The sequence below is a fragment of the Salvelinus fontinalis genome, chromosome 27, assembly GCF_029448725.1.
Source record: "Salvelinus fontinalis isolate EN_2023a chromosome 27, ASM2944872v1, whole genome shotgun sequence".
NCBI lineage: Eukaryota > Metazoa > Chordata > Actinopteri > Salmoniformes > Salmonidae > Salvelinus > Salvelinus fontinalis.
In genome coordinates, this window is record NC_074691.1 from 18,423,874 (window position 1) to 18,443,812 (window position 19,939).

A 19,939-nucleotide genomic window follows, 5' to 3' on the forward strand; every position below is an offset into this window, starting at 1 on the left:
GTAAGGCATTCAAGCACCCGGTTCTGGACAGACATAACAAGAGAAACTCAACCCAAAACACTAATCACTCCCACTGTATTATTTACGGCACAGATAATATCAATATCCACAAGTAAATATGCACAAAGGTATTGTGACACTTAAATTTGATGTAATTCATGACGGGTGCACACAGAAAGTAACACTGGACCTGGCAAATGTAGGACTGATTCAATATGCAATAAAGAACACAAGGCTAAAATACAACCTTCCCTCCCCACCAAAAACAAATAAATGTGGTCCTCAGACAATGTTTTTTTTAATTTTTTTTATCATGATAGTAAACACATTTGAGCACTTTTACTTGAAGCAGACTTAGCTAATACAGTTCATGATTTCTACCCATGCAAATTTGCTCATCAAGCGAAACACAAAAGATTAAAATAAAGGAATAAAGACATGAGTAAGGCTCTTTGCAAAGGCTGGAGATGGGCTGGGCAGGAGATATAACAGTAAATGAAGACATCTGAATCTAGTGTGTACCCCTGGAAATGACATTCTCGCCCATGACTTCACCTGCTAAACTCTGCAACCAATCAATGTAGACCTCAGATAGCAGGACATCCAATCGGGTAACATTCAAAAAGCCTTACATCCTATCAGATCGCATCTAAAACAGTACAGGGTACAATCATCTTACAGATACCAGTATAAAGGACTACTATTATCCCTGAGGAATGAAGCAACTATCAAAATGGGCCACTCAATCACGCAGGCGCGCACACACTCACTAATGGTCAAGTTCTCTGGTCCCACGGAGCTCCATATTACATGACTGATCCCTGAGAGAGTTCAAGGATGTCAGGATAATCACAACTCAAAGTCCCCCCTCCCTGCCTACATCCTGTTTCTTGCAGTTTGGTTTAGGTCCATAAAGTTAACTGTTGAGAGACGGAGTAACGTGGCAACACATGACTGCTGGCACCGATTGACTGATGACAGCATTCCTGTGGCCATCTCTCTGATGAGTTATCGTATGAGCAAAGGCGGACTGAGCGTGTGCAGACTTGGTCTTCTGGTTGGGATAACCATATCAGAAAAGAGGGTTTGGGCTTTTTTGGTACCCTGTTTTCTCTGCTATTCTATCAGTTAAAATACATATGATACGTCTCTGATGTCACATCACGGTTTTGTGCGACATAAGTTTCCCCCAGCACCCTGTCCATGGATACCATCTTGTTGCCTATGACTGGCTGTAGGAGTTGTTCTGGTTCCCATTAGAGCTCTGGTCATTCTCACTGGTACACAAACAAACAGGAAACAGTTAGTTGAGGCAGGAAGTGGATGTGTCATGTAAACAGCCAATAACTGGGACATTGAGGTGAGATTAGGAAAGATCTCAGTACCTGTTGGGAGGAGGCTTGGGTTTAGGCATCTTGTTGATCACAGCAGCCATCTCCTTCCTTTCATCAAAGTTCTTCCACTGGTCATAAAGCTTTAGGATGACTCGGATAATCTCCAGAATCTGAGCAGGGAATAAACGTCACCGCACAGTACTCTATTATCCCTAAGGCAACTGGATCTATATACATACAATCAGCTTTCCCCTCTGATTGAGAAATATGCAATTTGTATGGTGTTGCCTTACCTTCTCCATGTCTACAGATAGCTCAGCGAACCATTGCCTGGCGTCCTTCTGCTGCACCACACAGGCAACATGCAGACAGGCTGTGGATGCAGGAGGAAGACATTTAGTGTAACACCTCAACTATATTTTATTGAGCTGAATATCTAGCAGTAGTAAAGGTGAGGGGTCCGATGGGGAGTCTTACCTAGCGCAATCATGAAGGGAGGGTAGAGTAGACAGAGGTCTGTCCTATACGTGTCATTCACTATTCTCCTTTAGAACGAAGAAAGGGGAAACCATGAGTGTTTCAACAGTTCATATCAAATCAATACATGCTCCCACAAAGAATAACTCATACCAGGCCAACGGCAGTAGCATGTCCTCCTGCCCCATGTCCTGCACATACTGCAGCAAGGGTCTGTAGGGGTGGTACACTATCAAACAGCAGTCCTGGAACACACAAGATCAGTTAACCCATCCATCCATCCAACAAATGGATGACATGATCCATCATGGAGTGTATTGTGAGAGACAAAGCATTCTATACTCACCATGAGCTCCAGTAGGTAGAACTCACATTCTAATATCTGTCATGAGGAAAGCAGATGAAGTTTAGTAAATATATCAGTTTCATAGTCACAATTTAGAAGCCTCCTTCTCTCTATTGGCCTCTATTGTTTTGAAAAACAGTATCTGGTACTAGCAGCATCCTGCTTACTGAATCTCTACCGTGTGAATCACCATCATCTCCTCGCTCACTCCACACCAAATCAATAATAGTCTACACAGCTTTTGAACAGGCAAGGTGTTAGGACAGCTCCAACGGGCTCCTGGTAACTCTGTGGAGACGTACATAAATTACCGGCGCCGCCACCGGTGTTGCCTTACCTTCTCCACTTAGCACCGCAGGGAGAAATGTGCCCCGGCGAGAACACACGCCACCAACCAGTCAAAAAAAACTCCCACGGTGATGGGAGTTTCACCATAGGCATGTGACTGCTAGTGGAATGTGGCATCAACATACTGATACCTAACTACAACACACACCGTAATGGACTCATAGTGGTGGATAAATATTCCACAATATAGTGAGTGTATGTTGCGTAAGAGATTGGTCCCACCACCCTGCAACATGATCGTAACATCTAGTTACAACAATGAATGATATCCTATCTAATAACTGTATAATAAATACTACATTATTACACCTAAGAACTGTTTATATAGCACATCCTAATTGAATAGTAAGGTTAGGTAAGACTTACATGGTTCATTCTATAAGGGAACTCCTTTGGGAAGGCATAGGAAAATCTGGTTTTTACTGCACAAAACAAAAAACACTTGTTAGATTTGGAATCACATGAACACAACCCATCAGAATGAATGTAGCCTTTCTACCACAGGACTAGTGTATTTGTCATTTTCAAAATAAGCTAATATCTAAATGGAAACACTTGAGCGTGTCTCCTGACTTACACACGGACGTAGCTGCAGAGATCAGACGAGTGTTTGAAACAACACCAAATTCCTGGAAGAGAGAGAGGCTTTGATGATGCTGTCATAGAGCAGTTAACCCCATCCTACTCTGTGGAAGTAGGGGTGGGGTTAACTGCTCTGTAACATAACCCCATCCCTACTCCCACACAGATTATGTTACAGAGCAGTTAACCCTACTTCCACACAGATTATGTTACAGAGCAGTTAACCCCACCCCTACTTCCACAGACTAGGAAATGTGGAACGGAAAGAACGGGAAATCAGGCCATATACCTCCACTTTAGAAGCCAAGAACACACATGTAGGAGCCATGAGCACTGGGTCTATACTCTTCAGGGAGTACCTGCATATTAGGAAGAGGCAATTAGCTTTTATAAAACAGTTAGAATTTTTTTATTTAACTTTTTTTAACTAGGTAAGTCGGTTAAGATCAAATTCTTATTTACAATGACGGCCTACACCGGCCCAACCCGGACGATGCTGGGCCAATTGTGTGCCACCCTATGGGACTCTCAATCACAGCCGGTTGTGATACAGCCTGGATTCGAACCAGGGTGTCTGTAGTGACACCTCTAGCACTGAGATGCAGTATTTTAGACCGCTGCGCCACTCAGGAGCCTGATGCTCCCCTAATGACATTTAGAATTCCATAAAGAATAGAACATAGTGTTCTTGCCATGAAAACGGCATAAGCACCTGGCATAGAAACGTTTGAAGTAGACGATTGCTGTAGCGATGACCTGCTGACGGAGCTTCAGGTGTTCACCCAGGGCCTGGATGACTAGAACAGAATAAGTCAAACTCAGCGCACATCTAAAGTCAAACATATCAAAAAGCAACCATAAAAGACAATAGATCATTTAGAATATAAAATATATGTAAACAAGATCATTATTGCTGGTTATTGAACAGAGACAAGACCTTAGGGTGATAAATGTGATATTGTACCAACGGTAGGCTAATTCTCACATCACAAAAAACCGTTCCCACCACACTGATGTATCATAATAGGTGGAATCAAAGAAATACAGAGTTAAATATAGCCTTCTTTAGATACCATTGGCAAAGAAGATCTGCAGTTTCCAGTACTCCTCCTCATTCATAAACTTCATATCCTTCTGACGCTCCTTCAGTAGGTCCTGTTTGTCCAGGACCCACTGCAAACTAATGACAGAAAGGAGACAATGAATTACACAACGAGCGATCACATACACACAGTATCATAACAACAAAACGCTGCAGATGGGAAATCTGATAGCGGTGCGTCAGAAAGAATCAACACAAAATGCCTTGACGACCAGTGGCTAGACTGTCACAGAGGCACAATAAATAATTAGCTGGCTCAATAAAGAAATCTTAACATTCATAACTAGCTTATTACCCCTTGGAATTGCATTGATAGCTACTGAACATGTTTATCCGCTACACTAATATTGACCTAACATGAGTGGGCGAACACAATAACGTTAGCTAGCTGTTAGCCAGCTAAAAGCGGGCTAAGCTAGCAAGCTTGCCAACTACTTAGTCCTCAAAACAAAGGAGTTTCTTTGCCATGCACAGTCCTTATACATCACGTTTGGCCAGAACACTTACTAATGCGAGCTCTGCCAGAAGTTCCCCGCCATGGCTTAATAGTTGAGGTAGAAAACGCAACTTTAAATTGTGTTCATTTGTCTTGAAAAATTTGTCAAACGAAGACCAAATGGGGGATGTCACTAGGTACCACACCCACAAAGTCAGAAGGCCCGCCTACTCGACCAATCAGATGACTGAGTGAGATGATGCGTATGCCAGTTTATGGTTAATGACCAATCAGACGAGGGAGTGTGATGACGCATGTGTGCCGACGGGCTTGCAGGAGAAAACGAGAGATGCATTTCTTTTATCTAGTGATCCATCAATGATTTGGCTATTTATTAGTCTAAAGCCAACCGTTCTAAATGCAAATGGTAATCAGATGTCTTCATCGAACTCAGCTTGCAAGTGTATCATGTTTGCCCTTACTCATAGTTACTTGTCAAAATCAAATCAAATTGTATTTGTCACATACACATGGTTAGCAGATGTTAATGCGAGTGTAGCGAAATGCTTGTGCGTCTCGTTTCGACCATGCAGTAATATCTAACAAGTAAACTAACAATTTCACAACTACCTTATACACACAAGTGTAAAGGAATGAATAAGAATATGTACATAAAAATATATATGGATGAGAGATGGCCGAACGGCATAGGCGAGATGCAGTAGATAGAGTACAGTATATATATATGAGATGAGTAATGTAGGGTATGATAACATTATATAAAGTGGCATAGTTTAAAGTGACTAGTGATACATTTATTATATCCAATAGGTTTACTTCAATATCTGCATTGTTTTTAAAATGGCATCTAAAAAACATTTTGCATTCCACATTGTGACAAAACAAAGAAATTAAAGGAAATGGGGAATGGGAAAAAATTTAATTGCACCACCAACTAACCCTGCACCTATACATCCCACAACTTGAGCCCTAAACGATCCAACACCACGTCGTCGGCCTGGGAGAATGGAACCCCTTCTCTCAAAACTTCCTGTAGATCTTCTGCACTAAAATCTCTCACACCCAAATATTTATCTGCTGCTGCAACTACCACATCTATCTTCTGTGATTTTTGCTCCATCAGTGCAATGCAGTTGATCACCATGGCTATAAATGCAAGAACTCTAACCTTACTGGCTCTCTCTTCAGGCCTACTCACTGGGTGGTTCCCAGTCGACTATCCTCTACTCTCTTCACTGCATCAGCATAGGACACTTTCTGCCCCACTTGAACTCTGGCAATCTCAGCCGGTCTTGCTCTATCCCAGTGCACTTCAGATCCCCAGTTGCATGGACACCCCCATTGTTGACACACAGTGCTTTCTCTATCCAAACTGTACACTCCCTCGGACTATGCCCTCCTGCACATTTCTCACATCATGGGATCTCCCTTCTAGTCTGCTGCAACATGTCCGAATCCTTGGGACCTAAAGCACCAAAGCAGGTTCAGAGCATAGGCCCTCACAGAAACGTAAATTTAACCTAACCTTATCAGGAATAAACTCGGTGTCAAAGCTCAATTGCCATTGCCACCGGGTCCACGTCTCACCAAACGGTGGGCGTCAGAAACACTAGAAATATTCCTTTTTATTTGATCTACCTCTACACTCAACGCTATCCCTCTGATCACCACTTTTAACGGCACCCTGCAAAGCACATCACAGGTTGAGCCCCGAGCCGCGTAATGAAGCACCCACAAAAAATATAAACAATTCCACTTCTCAAAACCTTCGCAGTTGTAACCATCCCAAATGTGTCCTTTACCCAGCCCGACGCAATGTATGGGTAGGCCAAAAAGCAGGAATCCACTCCGCAGGTAGGCCCACTTCATCCTGGACTGGCTCAAACCCAGAGCACTCACCACTGCAGTCTGACTCCATTTCAATATAATCAAGGTTCTCAACCGAGAATTAAGACCTGTAAATCACATTACTTGGTTTGTAATGAGCAGACGTAGGCATGTACACATTATTGCCCAAAAAGGTTTATACCATGTATTGTGCTGCTACCATGTTGTTGTCATGTTGTGTTGCCGCCAATGTTATGTTGTTGTTTTAGGTCTCTCTTGTCGTGATGTGTTTTGTCCTATTTTTTAAAATCCCAACCCCGTTCCCGCAGGTTGCCTTTTGGTAGGCTGTCATTGTAAATAAGAATTTGTTCTCAACTGACTTGTCTAGTTAAATCAAAAAATACATCTCAACGAAGGTGTATACTCAGGAAACTAATCTATGATTTTAAAAGCGCCATTCTTACGCTTCTTCGTCATTGCACCTCCTCTGTCGATCTCTCTATTTGGTCCTCAAATTTAAACTCAAGACATGCCATTTCGAAAATGAGTATTTTCTCGCAAACCAGAATACCGGTCTTCACACTTCCTCATTTGATTGGTCGGATAGGTGGGCCTTCTGAGCTGGCATACGCGTCATCACACTCCCTCGTCTGATTGGTCGATTAGGCGGGCCTTCTGACTTTGTGGCTGTGGTAACAACTACCAATAGAAAATTGACAGCCAATAGAAAATTGTCAGCTAATCAATTTGCAGTGGCATCACTCAATGCTGTTCTGACGGTGACTGGGCGTGCTATGCCTGTGTTCCGCGAAGAGGTTGCGGGGTAGTAAATAGTGGGGAAAGGCACATCTCCTGTCGTCTATGAAATTAGCTAGTAGAGATAATATTGTTACTGAACCGAAGTATCCTAACAATGGAAATATATTATATTTCTATGAGCCTAAGAGATAGTTAAAGGACGCAACATTGTGTTTGTCCCATATGGAAAACAACTTTCACAGCAGTGCACTTGGCACCTCAGAACCCGTATGACCTTAGAAGTGACGTCAAAAAATGTTGTCCCATTAGTGAAGAAGGTGAAGAGGGGGTGGGAAAGTGAGGCGGGCTAATTTCGCAGTTCATTCACCCCATCCACTAATGGTCCACTAATTTAGGAGAGTAGGCTAGTCTAGATTATTATTGTCTGACCCAGTGTAATAAAATACATTGTATAAATAATTAATACTCATTCAACCCTTTATTTTTATCTACTAACGAAGTCTGTGATTAGTTTCCAGCGGTGAGTTAAGGTGAAAACACTTAAAGGCAATCATCATGAGTCGCAGCCCAGAAAGGATGTATTCTTACTGCCGCCACTTCAAGGGCCCCCTCGCCGCCTCCTCTTCCTACCAGGTGCGGATCTCGAGCCCCTCGCCAACACGCAAGGATTTCTGTCACCGCTCTGCCAGCTACAGCCGCAGTGGGGGAAGCATAGGGAGGAGGAACATCTCCAGCTTCCGCAAATCCCGCATGACCAAGTAATACAACTGGACTTCTCCTGAAGTTTTATTCTCTGTGGATATGACCATTTTTGTAAAATTGTATTTAACCTTTTTTTTAACTATTAAGGCATTCTAGGCCACAGTTTTGCTTTTCATTTCATATCTGTTTTTTATTTCACTGGAATAGTGCCCCATTTATAATTGTAGGCATAGCATAATAATCACTGTTTACAAAATAACAATTTATTCAGATGGGACACTCATTTCTCTTGATAAGATATTTTTCACTTTGAGTATTAGACCTATTCCTATGCTTTCATTACATGAACAGATTAAAAGTGTTACAAAGTTAAATGTAGTGGATGGTTGATGGCTGGCCTTGTCCCCTCCTGTCCTGGCCATAGCAGTGTGAGTATGGGGGCCCTGTGCTTTGGCATGGGTCTGGGGCCCAGCCTGGATCTGGATGTAGCTGCAGCGGAGAACCAGAAATTCCTGAGCACACGCACCGGTGAGAGGCAGGAGATGGTGGCCCTCAACGACCGCCTGGCTATCTACATTGAGAAGGCAAGACCACACCTCATCTCACACACTAATGTTCTCCTCCTCTCTCTCAAACTGTCTGCGTCGAGCTTTCCTCTCTAACTTCTGTCTATCACACACCCTGTACCTCTTCACAGTCATGCCAGCCTGTCTTTCTCTGAGCTGTCTCTCACTCACAAATCCATGATCCATCCCAGATGCGTACTCTGGAGGGGCAGAACAAGCTGCTGGAGGCTGAGATTGATGTTCTGCAGAACCGCTATGTGAAGCCGTCTGGGCTGAGACAGCTCTACAAGGGCCAGCTGAGAGAGCTCCACAGGATCGCTGAGCAGATGAGAGTGTAGATTTATGACCACCAATATGGCCCACCTAGTATAGCCTATGCATGATATTTACTCTTACAACTGGGATGGGAGTCACATGTATTGGGTTTGACTGTGTTTCCCCCACTCTAAGGACCTGGCTAGCAGACAAGGGGGCCATGGCAGGACAGGTGGAGGTGCTCAAGGTCAAATATGAGGAGGCTCTGGAGGCCAGGAAGAAGCCCGAGTTGGAGATCGAAGCCTTCCGCCCCGTGAGTCAAACACCGATGCAGACATAACCATTAAACAATATCTACATGACAAACTCAAATTGTACACACACAGAATCACCTACTTCAATTACCAGGCTTTCATGAAATCATTTTCTATCTTCCCAGTTATTCTTGTGTACACACTCAAAAATAACTTGATCCCCTAACCTTGCTATCTGGCAGGATGTGGATAGAGCTACCTCGGCACGTATCGGCTTGGAGAAACAGCTGCAGAACCTAGATGTGGCCTTCCCTACCAGAGTTCACAAAGAGGTAACATTTCTGTGTCTATATCTATATTTATATCTGTTCATAATGAGGAAGGTAGGTGTGTCTATCTGTATTCACACTGTAAGTGTCTTTAACTGCCTTGAGTCACAAAGGGGCAACACCTCTGTCTATCTATTTTCACATTGAGTTAGTAACTGTCTGTCCACAAAGGTGGACTGTCCACATATACCTGTGTCTATTAGCAGCATCTGTTTAGAGGCAATTCCATAGTAACAGAATTATGCAGAGACTCAGATTTCTCCATTTAAAATGTATGCCAACCAAAAACCATTGATTTCAATGTTGAACAAATAATACAACTCTGAACAATTTACACAGTAAAAAAAAAAATACTGGAAAAATTGTGCAGATGCAAAGTTTGGTAACAATAACAGTAAAATCTCCCTCAGTTTAATTCTGCTGTCAAACTTTATCTGCACAGTTCTTCCTGTAAATGTGTTTTTGTACAAAATTCAGTGGGAATTGATAAAAGTAGTCCTTGTGCATAGAGTTTTATGGTTTCTTAAACTTTGAAATCAATGGTTTTTGTTTGGTATATATTTTAAAGGGAAAAATCTGAGTCTCTGCATAATTCTGTTACCATGGAACTGCCCTTAGTGTGGCTTCTGGTCATCACAGGCATGCATTTGGTTTACACGACTGCTGTAATGACCTGCTAATTACTTTTTATGACAGGTTATGATTTACAAGGGGAGTGTGGAGAGTGTGGATTGGCAGACTGATGGGCAACCATTTAGTGACTTACTGTGAAAACTGCATGGGAGGCTTACACAGAAAGGAATGAAAGCAAATTCATAGAAGGAACGAGTAGGCTCCATTTTGTTTGCCCCTCTCAGGAAATCGAGTAGCTGATGCAGCAGATGTACAAGACAGTTGCCAAGGTAGACATGACCTTTGCCCTCCCTGACCTCTCCTCCGCCCTCAAACAAATCCAGTCGCAGTATGACAGCATTGCCGTTAGAAACCTACAGGTACCAATTACACATTGTTAATTATATACTGTATAACATATGTAATTACACATTATTACATATATAATGTATTACATATGTAACTTTACATATTACATATATACTGTATCACATATGTAACTACATATATTATTACATAGAAAACGGAATCCATTTTGTTTCTGTTGTTCGTCAGGAGATTGACGCTTGGTACAAGTCAAAGTTTCAGGACATGAACAATGTGACGACCAAACGTGCTCCAAGAGTTCAAAGGGTGAGAGAGGAAGTCTGAGGTTACAAGAAAGATGTAAGTGCAAACTTATTTTCTTATCATCATTGATCCTGTTATTGACACCGCCGGTCAACAGATTAAAAACATGGGTGTGCTTCTGTGTGTGTGTAGATCCTAAACCTAGAGCGTGAGTTGGAGTCCATGAAGACGAGGAATGAGTCACTGGAGAATCATATTTGTGATGCTGTGGCGAGACGCATGAAAGAAGAGACACATCTGGTGAGTAGTGTTACTCCCACAACACATCTTTACTGTAGAAAGAAGCACGGCAGGTCAGGGCTCTTTTAAAAGTGGGCAACAAGTGAGTTCTTTAAAATGGACTCTAACAGCCGCTTAGAGTTGGATCCCTATGACCTATACGCTTGTGTGTGTTTCCCACAGTAGCGTATTGAGGGGCTGAAGGTGATGAAGGAGAAGATGGCTCTGCTGCTGAGGGAGTACCAGGAGCTGCTCAACGTCAAGATGGCCCTGGAGATTGAGATCACCACCTACAGGTGACATCACACCTTCCCCAATAGTCTAAACAGGCTTCTGCTCTTCTCGCGTCTTATCTCCTTCTTGAATAGACAGTGGACAGGTGAAAGCAAATTGACAGTAGGAATCTCCTGGGTTTGTCAGATCTGTGGAGGAGATTAAACAGAGAAGACAAGGAAAAGCAGCAACACAAGTCTTTTGATATGGTTATTCTTTTGATATGTTAGTAAGTGTATGTGTGTTTTGTCCTTGCTTCTCTGTGGTTGTATATTTGTCAGGGCGCTGATCAAGGGCAGGACAGTCTCAGTACCATGGTACGGAGCATGTCTCTGGGTGGAGGAAGAGGAGGCATGGCTATCAGTGCTAGCAGGAGTGCTTGCTCCGCCTCTGCCTCCGTTAGCGGGTATGGTGCTGGGCTGGGGCAGAGTCCCCAGTAATGGACATAACGGAAACACCAAAGAGGCCCCTGACAGGGTAGTGGAGGTGAAATCAACAGAGAGCTATGAGGAACAGTCAGTGGAGATGACTGAGCGTCAGACTCTTCTCATCAGGTAGAGCAAGCCTGTGGCAATAACTCAATCATAACCTATTTACATTTACATTTAAGACATTTAGCAGACGCTCTTATCCAGAGCGACTTACAAATTGGAAAGTTCATACATATTCATCCTGGGCCCCCCGTGGGGAATGAACCCACAACCCTGGCGTTGCAAGCGCCATGCTCTACCAACTGAGCCACACGGGACCACCTATGATCTATCGATAAAATATGAAATACCGATAATCTGTTTTGTCATCTGAAAATATGCTAATTGTGTACATTTGTGTCACCCAGTATCATTTTTAACACTCTTGTCCTGGCATTTTTATCTCAGAACAGTTAAGACAAGACACGTATGAGTGACAAACAGGAAAGCACCATCACCGGACCTGCTGACGACACAGACGAGGATTAGAATGTTAGACCAATACCCTTTGGACCTAAGCCCTTCCACCCACAAATGTATCCTACACCAACCCCCTAGCATAATGGTCTTCAGGATCAGGACGCCTATGGTCCTCTTCTGTGTGTCTCTGGCTGCACTAAACTCTGAGCCTCACACTTCCTTTCTGTTAGCCTTTAACTCCCTGTGTCTTAGAACCATCTCTCTCTATAAGCAACAAATAAAAAACACCAAAGCAATTACCATATTTTCTCTTGATGTGGTCATTTCAGAGAGTATACCTGCATTTGGGTTATTCTGTTACGTATTAAGTCTATGTACTAATGCATGCCATTTATTCCATGTAACTAGAGGGTTTTTGAGAGGATACGAACTAAAAAGAAATGCAGAACAAGTTTGATGTCAGTTTCACTTTCATATCTTTACTCTTGGTGTTGAACAATTACATAGCAGCAGTCTTTCCAGTTGATCTGTTCATAGTAGTGCAGATACTCAGATATGCTAAATTGATCTACAATAATAACTGGTAATGTAAACACTTATAATTACATGGGAAAAGTACAAAACAAATACATTGACAGGATTAAGGTTGGGTAAGAAGGGGGATTAAAATGTTTACCTTATTTAGCATATGCTCCCTTCACATTGACTGAAATCAATCACATTTTTCAGACTCATAGAAAAGTAGCAATAATACAGTATTAAATGCTGTATACCGTATAAATGATTTGGCACCTGATAAAAAGGCTACAAAATGGGACTGGGTTCAGGAAGTGTGGTCCATCTTCAGGAGATTCATGGATTTTTCAATAGACTTAAATTGCATAGTGTGTGTGTGTTTTATAACGATTTAGGCTCCTCTCCTACTCCTCCAGCGAGGCGGTATACTGCCAGGCTAACTTCATGTGCCAGGGCATCGGCACTCTCCTGAAACACACAAACACATTACCATCACCACCATCATCCCCATCAGACAGTGAGAGACAGAAAAAGAAAGTTAAAAGGCATAGTGAGTGAACATGGAAGGTGAATTGAGTGGCTCACTATCACTCCATGTCTCAGCCTCTCAGTCCCACCTGTGTGTCTGCCTCAGCGTACACTCGGACCACATCCTCTGTGCCAGAGGGACGGACAAAGGAGCGTGCCTGTCTGTACTTCTTCACCAGGCTGTCTATGGCCTCCTGCAGACCTGCTGGACTCACTGTTCTCCTCTCTGCATCTGTAGTGTCAATCACCCGCCGGTCTGCCACCTATTGGCCGTACAACAACTGCAACTGAGGCACTGGGATGAACTGTGTTAAAACGTATGTACTAGTTTCCTTTAATATACAGTAATTTATAGTAACATACGATGCAACTCCCTGAGTGCACATACGCAAACCTTGACTTTGAGCTGTCTGTTGGGCAGGTCTGTGTAGATTGCGTCCCATTGTTGTACTGTCATCCCTCTGATGGCTAACACAGCCTCAATCAGCAGCATGTCAGAAATAGCATCTCCTACAGTCTACAGAGAGAAACGTAAGTAATGCAAACAGGATTTGACCCTTCATTGCAATGACCCTTGTGTAGTCCCTGAATTGCTAAAATGGTTGACTGGGTGTTTCGCAATATGCATATTACCGTGCTGCACACTCATGTGCCGAGTGCATTCTCAGAGGACGTTCTCTTGAGTATGTTCTTGTGAGGACGAGTGTGGAGAATACATAAAACATTACATTTGAGAAGCACTCGCACTTCCCCTACCATATTACCTCACACCGCCCCTCTCCCCCATTCACTGAACCTTCTTCCAGCCAGGACAATGGCAACAATAGATGAAACAAGATATACACAAAGCAAACGTTTTACTTCATAACTATCAGCTAGCTATATGTCAACAGCAATAATCTAGCTAACTAGATAGTTTATTCGCGTGAAAAATGTCAGCAGTCAGACGTCTACAGCGGGTGGTCCCTAAAACACTGTGTGCTGAACGATCGGTAGACAAACGCTAGATCCACATTCGGTACGATGTGGGCAAGCCTTAAGAACTGAAATGTCAGCCTGTTTTGGTGGGATGGAGTTTTGGCCTGCCGGGTGACATCACCAGAAAATGTGAACAGACCAATAATAAAGGCAATTCCAAACCTCTCTGCCAATAGATGGGTTGGTTGTTTAGCAACAAAACCGATGAGTGCGCAAATATGGGGCAAAAAAGACAGGGTTGGCTTAGATTGTTGACAACATGTAAACTATATTTTGCCTCCAATGTTTATTGAATAAATTGCACATGAGCACTTGTTGTCTATGAAATACATTGTTACAGTTGTTGGTTAGCTAGCTAGCGACTTTTTAAAATATTAGCATAGAGGTGACGTCAATCAAAACAAGTCAAGGTATCAAGACAAGATAAAACACTTACGATCCCCACATGGCAGTTTCTTGTCATTGTTGCTAGCCATCTGCTCATCCAGAATCACAACACAAGGACTTCTGTCCCATTTAAAAAAAAATGTATTTAACCTTTATTTAACTAGGCAAGTCCGTGAAGAAATAATAACGCAACCGCTGGTGGACATTATTTGGGCTGATGCAAGAGAAAATAAACTGACTTCAGAATGAAATATTGCCTATTCACATCTCATATGTTGTCTGACTACAATATTTTATCTTGATATGTTAAAGTTCCAATGCAGCCGTTTTTATCTCAATATCAAATCATTTCTGGGTAACAATGAAGTACCTTACTGTGATTGTTTTCAATGAAAATGGTCAAAAAGAAACAAAAACAGTTTCTTAGCTAAGCTAAATTCTCAAGAACAAATTTTCCTATGACTGTTTGGGAGTGGTTTGATTGGGGAGGGGAAAACTGAAAACTAGCTGTTATAGACGGCTTAGCTGAGACCGTCACAGAAAATGATACGCATGCTTCAATGGGGCGGCAGGTAGCCTAGTGGTTAGAGCGTTGTGCCAGTAACTGAAAGGTTGCTTGATCGAATCCCCGAGCTGACAAGGTAAAAATCTGTCGGTCTGCCCCTGAACAAGGCAGTTAACCCACTGTTCCTAGGCCGTCATTGTAAATAAGAATTTGTTCTTGACTGACTTGCCGTGTTAAATAAAGGTTAAATGCTTAGAAATGTGTACAAGCGGATTACGCATCCAAAAAGTGCCTTCTGTGCTTTTATTTGGACTCCAACTAATGCATGCTCCAATTTCCGTGCTCGGACCACGGTACTGTAGTATGCATATTGAGAAACACCCTGTGTTGACCTGACAATGTGTGGCCATACCTGGTTGATGAGGTTAACCGTGTTCTGCAGTAGAAGTGCAGCTCTCCTCCTCTCAGCGTTGGTGTTGGAGTCCTGGGCTAGCTTCTGAATCTTCTCCTCTGCTGCTTTACTGAACAGAACCTGAGACAGGACCACAACATAACCATAGTCAGACGGGCGGCCATTGATTGCGTGCTTTCAGTGTGAGTGTGTATTTGTATGTTGTTTGCTCACAGTCCCATGGCCGTTAGCCTCAAAGTAAACACCAATGTCAAACTCCTGAGCTGCATGGTGAAGGTGTTTCACTCCTGTCTTGGTACACCTCACTATTACCTGGGAAGAGGGAGGAGAGGTCAGCACTGATCACATGTGTGTGTTGGAAAGACTGAGTGTGTGTGTCCACACCTTCATGGTATCTTCCAGGTATTGTGTAGAGCTGCCGTTAGCGTACGCTGTCTGCACCACGGCTATCTGCAGGTCAAGACCAGCCTGCACAAACCAAACACACACAGGGGGAACACAGGTTAGTGTGCTCACTTCTGAATGAGGATGGTACTGAGTCGGTGTGTGTTACGTAGGGGCGTGTTTAAGCATCATTCATCTTGGTTAACCCAGAACTAAAGTCTTGCGTAATTGGTCAGCTGCTTGATTAAGTTCTGAGTCCATACATGTTAAGAGAAGCAATGAAGAAATGCTAGAACGAGGAGCAGAACGAGTAGCTCCACCCTCTGTCTTCACAAGCTATGGGCCGAATGTCAGCTCCCCTTCCGAATTTCAAAAGATGCTATACACCTGCGAAATCGTGATTTGTGCAAATAACCAGTGATGAAAACCCCAAGCCCCGGAACTATTGCTACTCGTTAGCTAACAGTGCTTATAGTAGAGACAGATCGAAGGTACCACTTATGTTTACTGCAGTCTGCCCACCAGAGATTAAAGCATCCGAGGTAAGTATAGCGAGTGTGTGTGCATATACTTGTGTGAGCAGTTCTTTGAGGTAGGTGCTGATGAGAGTGGCAATCTTGTCTCCATCAAGCAGATGGAATCTCCCTGCAGAGCCGCTGTAGTAATAAACTATACGATCAGCATCGCCATCATAGGAACAGCAACGCTCCCCAGCAGTCATCTCCACCCCTAGAGAGAGAGGAAAAAAGAGAGAAGAAGAAGGGTCAGAGCCTTCCACTTCAGGAGTCTGGCTGTAGCCTACAGTATTTATTAAATGTAACTCATTGAGATGTCTTCCCTCTGGTTGCCAAACATGGAAACTATAATATAACAATCCTGACTGTCCTGTGTTTCATAATGAGATATAGCAGGTCTGTTTATCAGTCACCTGTAGTCTGAGAGACACACCCATGAGTCAAAGTTCGGTTTCGACCTTACTGTACATTAAGACACACCAAGAGGTGAGCCCTACATCAATAACAGTGGTCCCGTGTAGCTCAGTTGGTACAGCATGGAGCTTGCAATGCCAGGTTTGTGGGTTCAATTCCCACGGGGGACAGTATGGGGAAAAAGTATTAAATTGTATGCACTTGCTACTCTGGATAAGAGCGTCTGCTAAATGACTAACGTAAATAATCTTAAGTAGCTTCCTCTCCTTGTTTCTTTTTCTTTCCCTATACAGATCTGAAATGTAAAATGACAGTTGCAAGTGGATATTCTCCATATAGCTTCCACTTGACTTACCCCATCTCTTCACAGCAATACAGATGCAGTGCAAATAAAATACAGAAAACTGGGCGAGGATGCTATTTGTGGTCTATTGAGATGCACACATGGAAAGAAAAGAGACAAGGAGCGGTCTACTGAACTGCAGTCGCACCTTTGGGAGCTCTCTGCTGTACTTTGACGTAGTCGGCTCCACACAGGTGGTTGAGTTTTCCGCTGGAGCCGTCGTTGAAGAGGGACAACTGCAGCTCATTCTTCAGGTAGGTCTCCATCTCACACACCTTCAGAGCCCCGATACCATTAGCGCCGTCCACCAGCAGGGCCTTCTGATCATCTGTACGGTTAGGCACCTGGAGAGAGGGGGTAACATTATTTTTCATGAACAATCATTTTTAACTGCTTGAAAATGTGTATACATGATTTATAAAATAATATACATGCTTATAACTGCTTACAAATGTGTGTACATGATTATAAATGATTAAATAAAACATTTGTATTCTTAGTCATGCTTATTAAATGGAGGTTACTATAGTGTTACAGACAGACAGAGGTAATGTAGTCTTACATTCTTAGTGAGCTGGATGAAAGCCTGGGAGAGTTTCCGGTAGTAACCTTTGACAGTGGCTTCACCGTAGCGACCCTGGGTGTTCTGACAGCATACCATGTAGTGCAGCTGGGGTGTGGTCACCAAGCCATAGTCTGATAGACAGGGAAAGACACCAATCAGTGATTTACAAAAAATAAAAATAACCGAACACACAACACCAAGGAGTAGTCGAAAAAGAAAGACAGAAGGATTGACATAATAGACAGCTAAGGAAACCTAAGAGTTAACGCACCTTTACTGTGGCCTCCCAGGGCGTGGACTCCATCCAGTACTGCCTGTGATAGGCTGTCACTACTGGGCCTGAAGTAACACAAACAATCAGATTAAACGTCTAAGGAGATATCGGAGTTGCCTGACGACTCAAACTGAATTCCTCCTCTGCTGTATGTTCGCTACATAGTTCAGTCTGAGAATTCCATCTTTGAAGTTGTTTGTGGTGACGTCAAAATGTTGTACAAAGCAAAGTCATCAGTGACTGGATCATATCTAACCAATCAGAGTATCAAAGCCAATGACGCCGCTTTACCCACGTGTGTTCTGGCCCAATCCATTGGTTTCTGGGACCAATCAGAATGGTTGCATTAATTTGCATCACCAGGTGCCTCAGGTGGAAAGAGTTTACGTATTTAAGACCATTCCATTGGTCCTAAAGTTAAATCTCCACCCACCCAGGGCACTGGGTGATGCAAAAGGAACTCACCCCGTTATATTGTTATTCATGGTTATAGTTCAGTTTCTAGAGAATGCTAACAACCCAGTACCTGGTGTCTTTGCCCACGAACACGCTGGCCTCTTGGGCCATGCTGATGGCCTCTCTCTCTATGACGTCTTTCAGAGCAGTGAGGAGCTCCTCCTGCTCCGCGTTGGCCAGCTGGGTGGCATAGACCTCCCACGTAGGGGTCACCATCTCCCCCATGGGGTCCACCAGCTTCACCCCGTTATCCTCCTGGAGAGGGGGTGATATAGTGGATAGGAAGGGAGAGGTGGAGGGACGGAAAGAAGGGGTATGATGAGAGGAATAGGAAGGGGTCGTTGTAGTATATTGGATAGTAAAGGTGAGGTAAATGGAGGGGGAGAGAGAGAGATAAAGATGGATATTGTGTAAGTCAGAAAAGCAATAGTTTACCTGAAACCAAATCAATACTAGACAACCTTCCTCTAATAATATCTGAAAATCAGCCCTGAGAGCACACCAGAATAGAACACCAGAGACTATCAGTTAAAGAGAAACTGAAGCCACACAGACACAGTGAATGATTAATAGGCTACTGAATGCACTTCATGTTTAGTTCACCTCAGGGTTGTGTGACGCAGTGACCATGACTCCGATGGTGGCCTTAGTCTTCTTGGAGCGGAGTGTAGCCAGTAAACCCATTCGGAACATGACGTGGTCTAACTGCTTAGAGTTGGTGCGGAACCCAGCAGTACCATACTGTAGGACCAACCCTACAGGTTTAGGGTGGATAGCAGATTTCTGGGATACTTCCTCAAACTGGGCCATTCCTGAAACACATAACAGGGAAACAAAGGGGATGTCCTGATAGTCTGAAGTTGGTTCCTCTCTTCAACTCCTCTCCTTCATAACATGTAGTTTATAGTCTTCAAGGGGCTAAACATGTTAGGAACCCCAAATAATCATCATGATCTGATATTCATTCAGAACACCTTACAATAATAACGACGACAGCCATACACCTTTGTAAACACTATTAAAATATTTGATCTGTCAATTAAATTTTTTATTTAACCTTTATTTAACCAGGTAGGCAAGTTGAGAACAAGTTCTCATTTACAACTGCGACCTGGCCAAGATAAAGCAAAGCAGTTCGACACATAACAACACAGAGTTAACGTTACACATGGAGTAAAACAAGCATACTGTCAATAGTACAATGAGGTGACTGAGAAAACATGTTCATCATGCATTCGTTGTTAATCCTCCATAAACCTAGGCCCTACTAGGACATACTTTACGGGGCAAAGGTGTAACGTTATCTGTGCTGAACATTAATGTCAACCAGCTAGCTACTGCAGAAACATGATTGAGCTCCTCTGACAGACTGATATGGAACATACGTGCAGCGTATTTTACTTGTTAAACGATCAATAGAATACAGGCTATTCATTTCGAAATACTTACTTAACTGATTTTTTTTTTTTATCTTTCACTTACTTGCAGTTGTTGAAGAAGAAGCTACCAAGGAAGTGGAGTGAATGGAAAGCTTCCTGATTCTTCTGGCGACGTGGCTGCGGTTCAGGGTACGTCACGTGACCACGCCCTTCAAATGTGGTGCGCTGCTACTTGGCACGAACCCAATAATCTGAGCACATGAATTGGGCGGATTACACGTTCTGTTTTGATGCATTTATTCAGTGGCCACCGTTTTAGAC

General features: G+C 43.1%; 3 protein-coding genes across 5 annotated transcripts; 1 reads left to right on the forward strand and 2 right to left on the reverse strand.

The window, feature by feature from the left end:
- Window positions 1-285: 285 nt before the first annotated feature.
- Window positions 286-7,026, reverse strand: ccnc (cyclin C). 2 transcript variants are annotated; one of them, XM_055885119.1, is made up of 12 exons: window positions 6,676-7,026; window positions 4,161-4,267; window positions 3,800-3,884; window positions 3,377-3,446; window positions 3,083-3,134; window positions 2,872-2,927; window positions 2,158-2,193; window positions 1,965-2,056; window positions 1,812-1,879; window positions 1,628-1,707; window positions 1,386-1,504; window positions 286-1,277 (listed from the first exon to the last, which is right to left on the reverse strand). In XM_055885119.1, exons 2-12 carry the CDS (start codon window positions 4,213-4,215, stop codon window positions 1,223-1,225), a joined length of 768 nt encoding a protein of 255 aa, XP_055741094.1. In that variant the 5' UTR covers window positions 4,216-4,267; window positions 6,676-7,026; the 3' UTR covers window positions 286-1,222. The 2 variants fall into 2 exon arrangements, with proteins under 2 accessions (XP_055741094.1, XP_055741093.1); XM_055885118.1 differs by lacking the exon at window positions 6,676-7,026 and adding an exon at window positions 4,697-4,838.
- Window positions 7,027-7,787: 761 nt separating this feature from the next.
- Window positions 7,788-11,099, forward strand: ngs (notochord granular surface). Its single transcript, XM_055885124.1, is given in 10 exon segments — window positions 7,788-7,990; window positions 8,359-8,518; window positions 8,692-8,834; window positions 8,951-9,068; window positions 9,252-9,341; window positions 10,196-10,330; window positions 10,506-10,616; window positions 10,713-10,827; window positions 10,863-10,891; window positions 11,004-11,099. Coding segments are annotated over 10 exon segments (1,200 nt in total).
- Window positions 11,100-12,421: 1,322 nt separating this feature from the next.
- pgm3 (phosphoglucomutase 3) lies at window positions 12,422-19,889 on the reverse strand. Of its 2 annotated transcripts, none has more exons than XM_055885121.1 (13): window positions 19,689-19,889; window positions 18,843-19,051; window positions 18,310-18,494; window positions 17,781-17,848; window positions 17,507-17,640; window positions 17,093-17,288; window positions 16,244-16,401; window positions 15,673-15,756; window positions 15,502-15,600; window positions 15,289-15,408; window positions 13,401-13,523; window positions 13,096-13,269; window positions 12,422-12,946 (listed from the first exon to the last, which is right to left on the reverse strand). In XM_055885121.1, the coding sequence occupies exons 2-13, from the start codon at window positions 19,047-19,049 to the stop codon at window positions 12,860-12,862; spliced, it is 1,635 nt and encodes a 544-aa protein (XP_055741096.1). In that variant the 5' UTR covers window positions 19,050-19,051; window positions 19,689-19,889; the 3' UTR covers window positions 12,422-12,859. The 2 variants fall into 2 exon arrangements, with proteins under 2 accessions (XP_055741096.1, XP_055741095.1); XM_055885120.1 differs by having other exon boundaries at window positions 19,722-19,887.
- Between the last annotated feature and the right edge of the window lie 50 nt (window positions 19,890-19,939).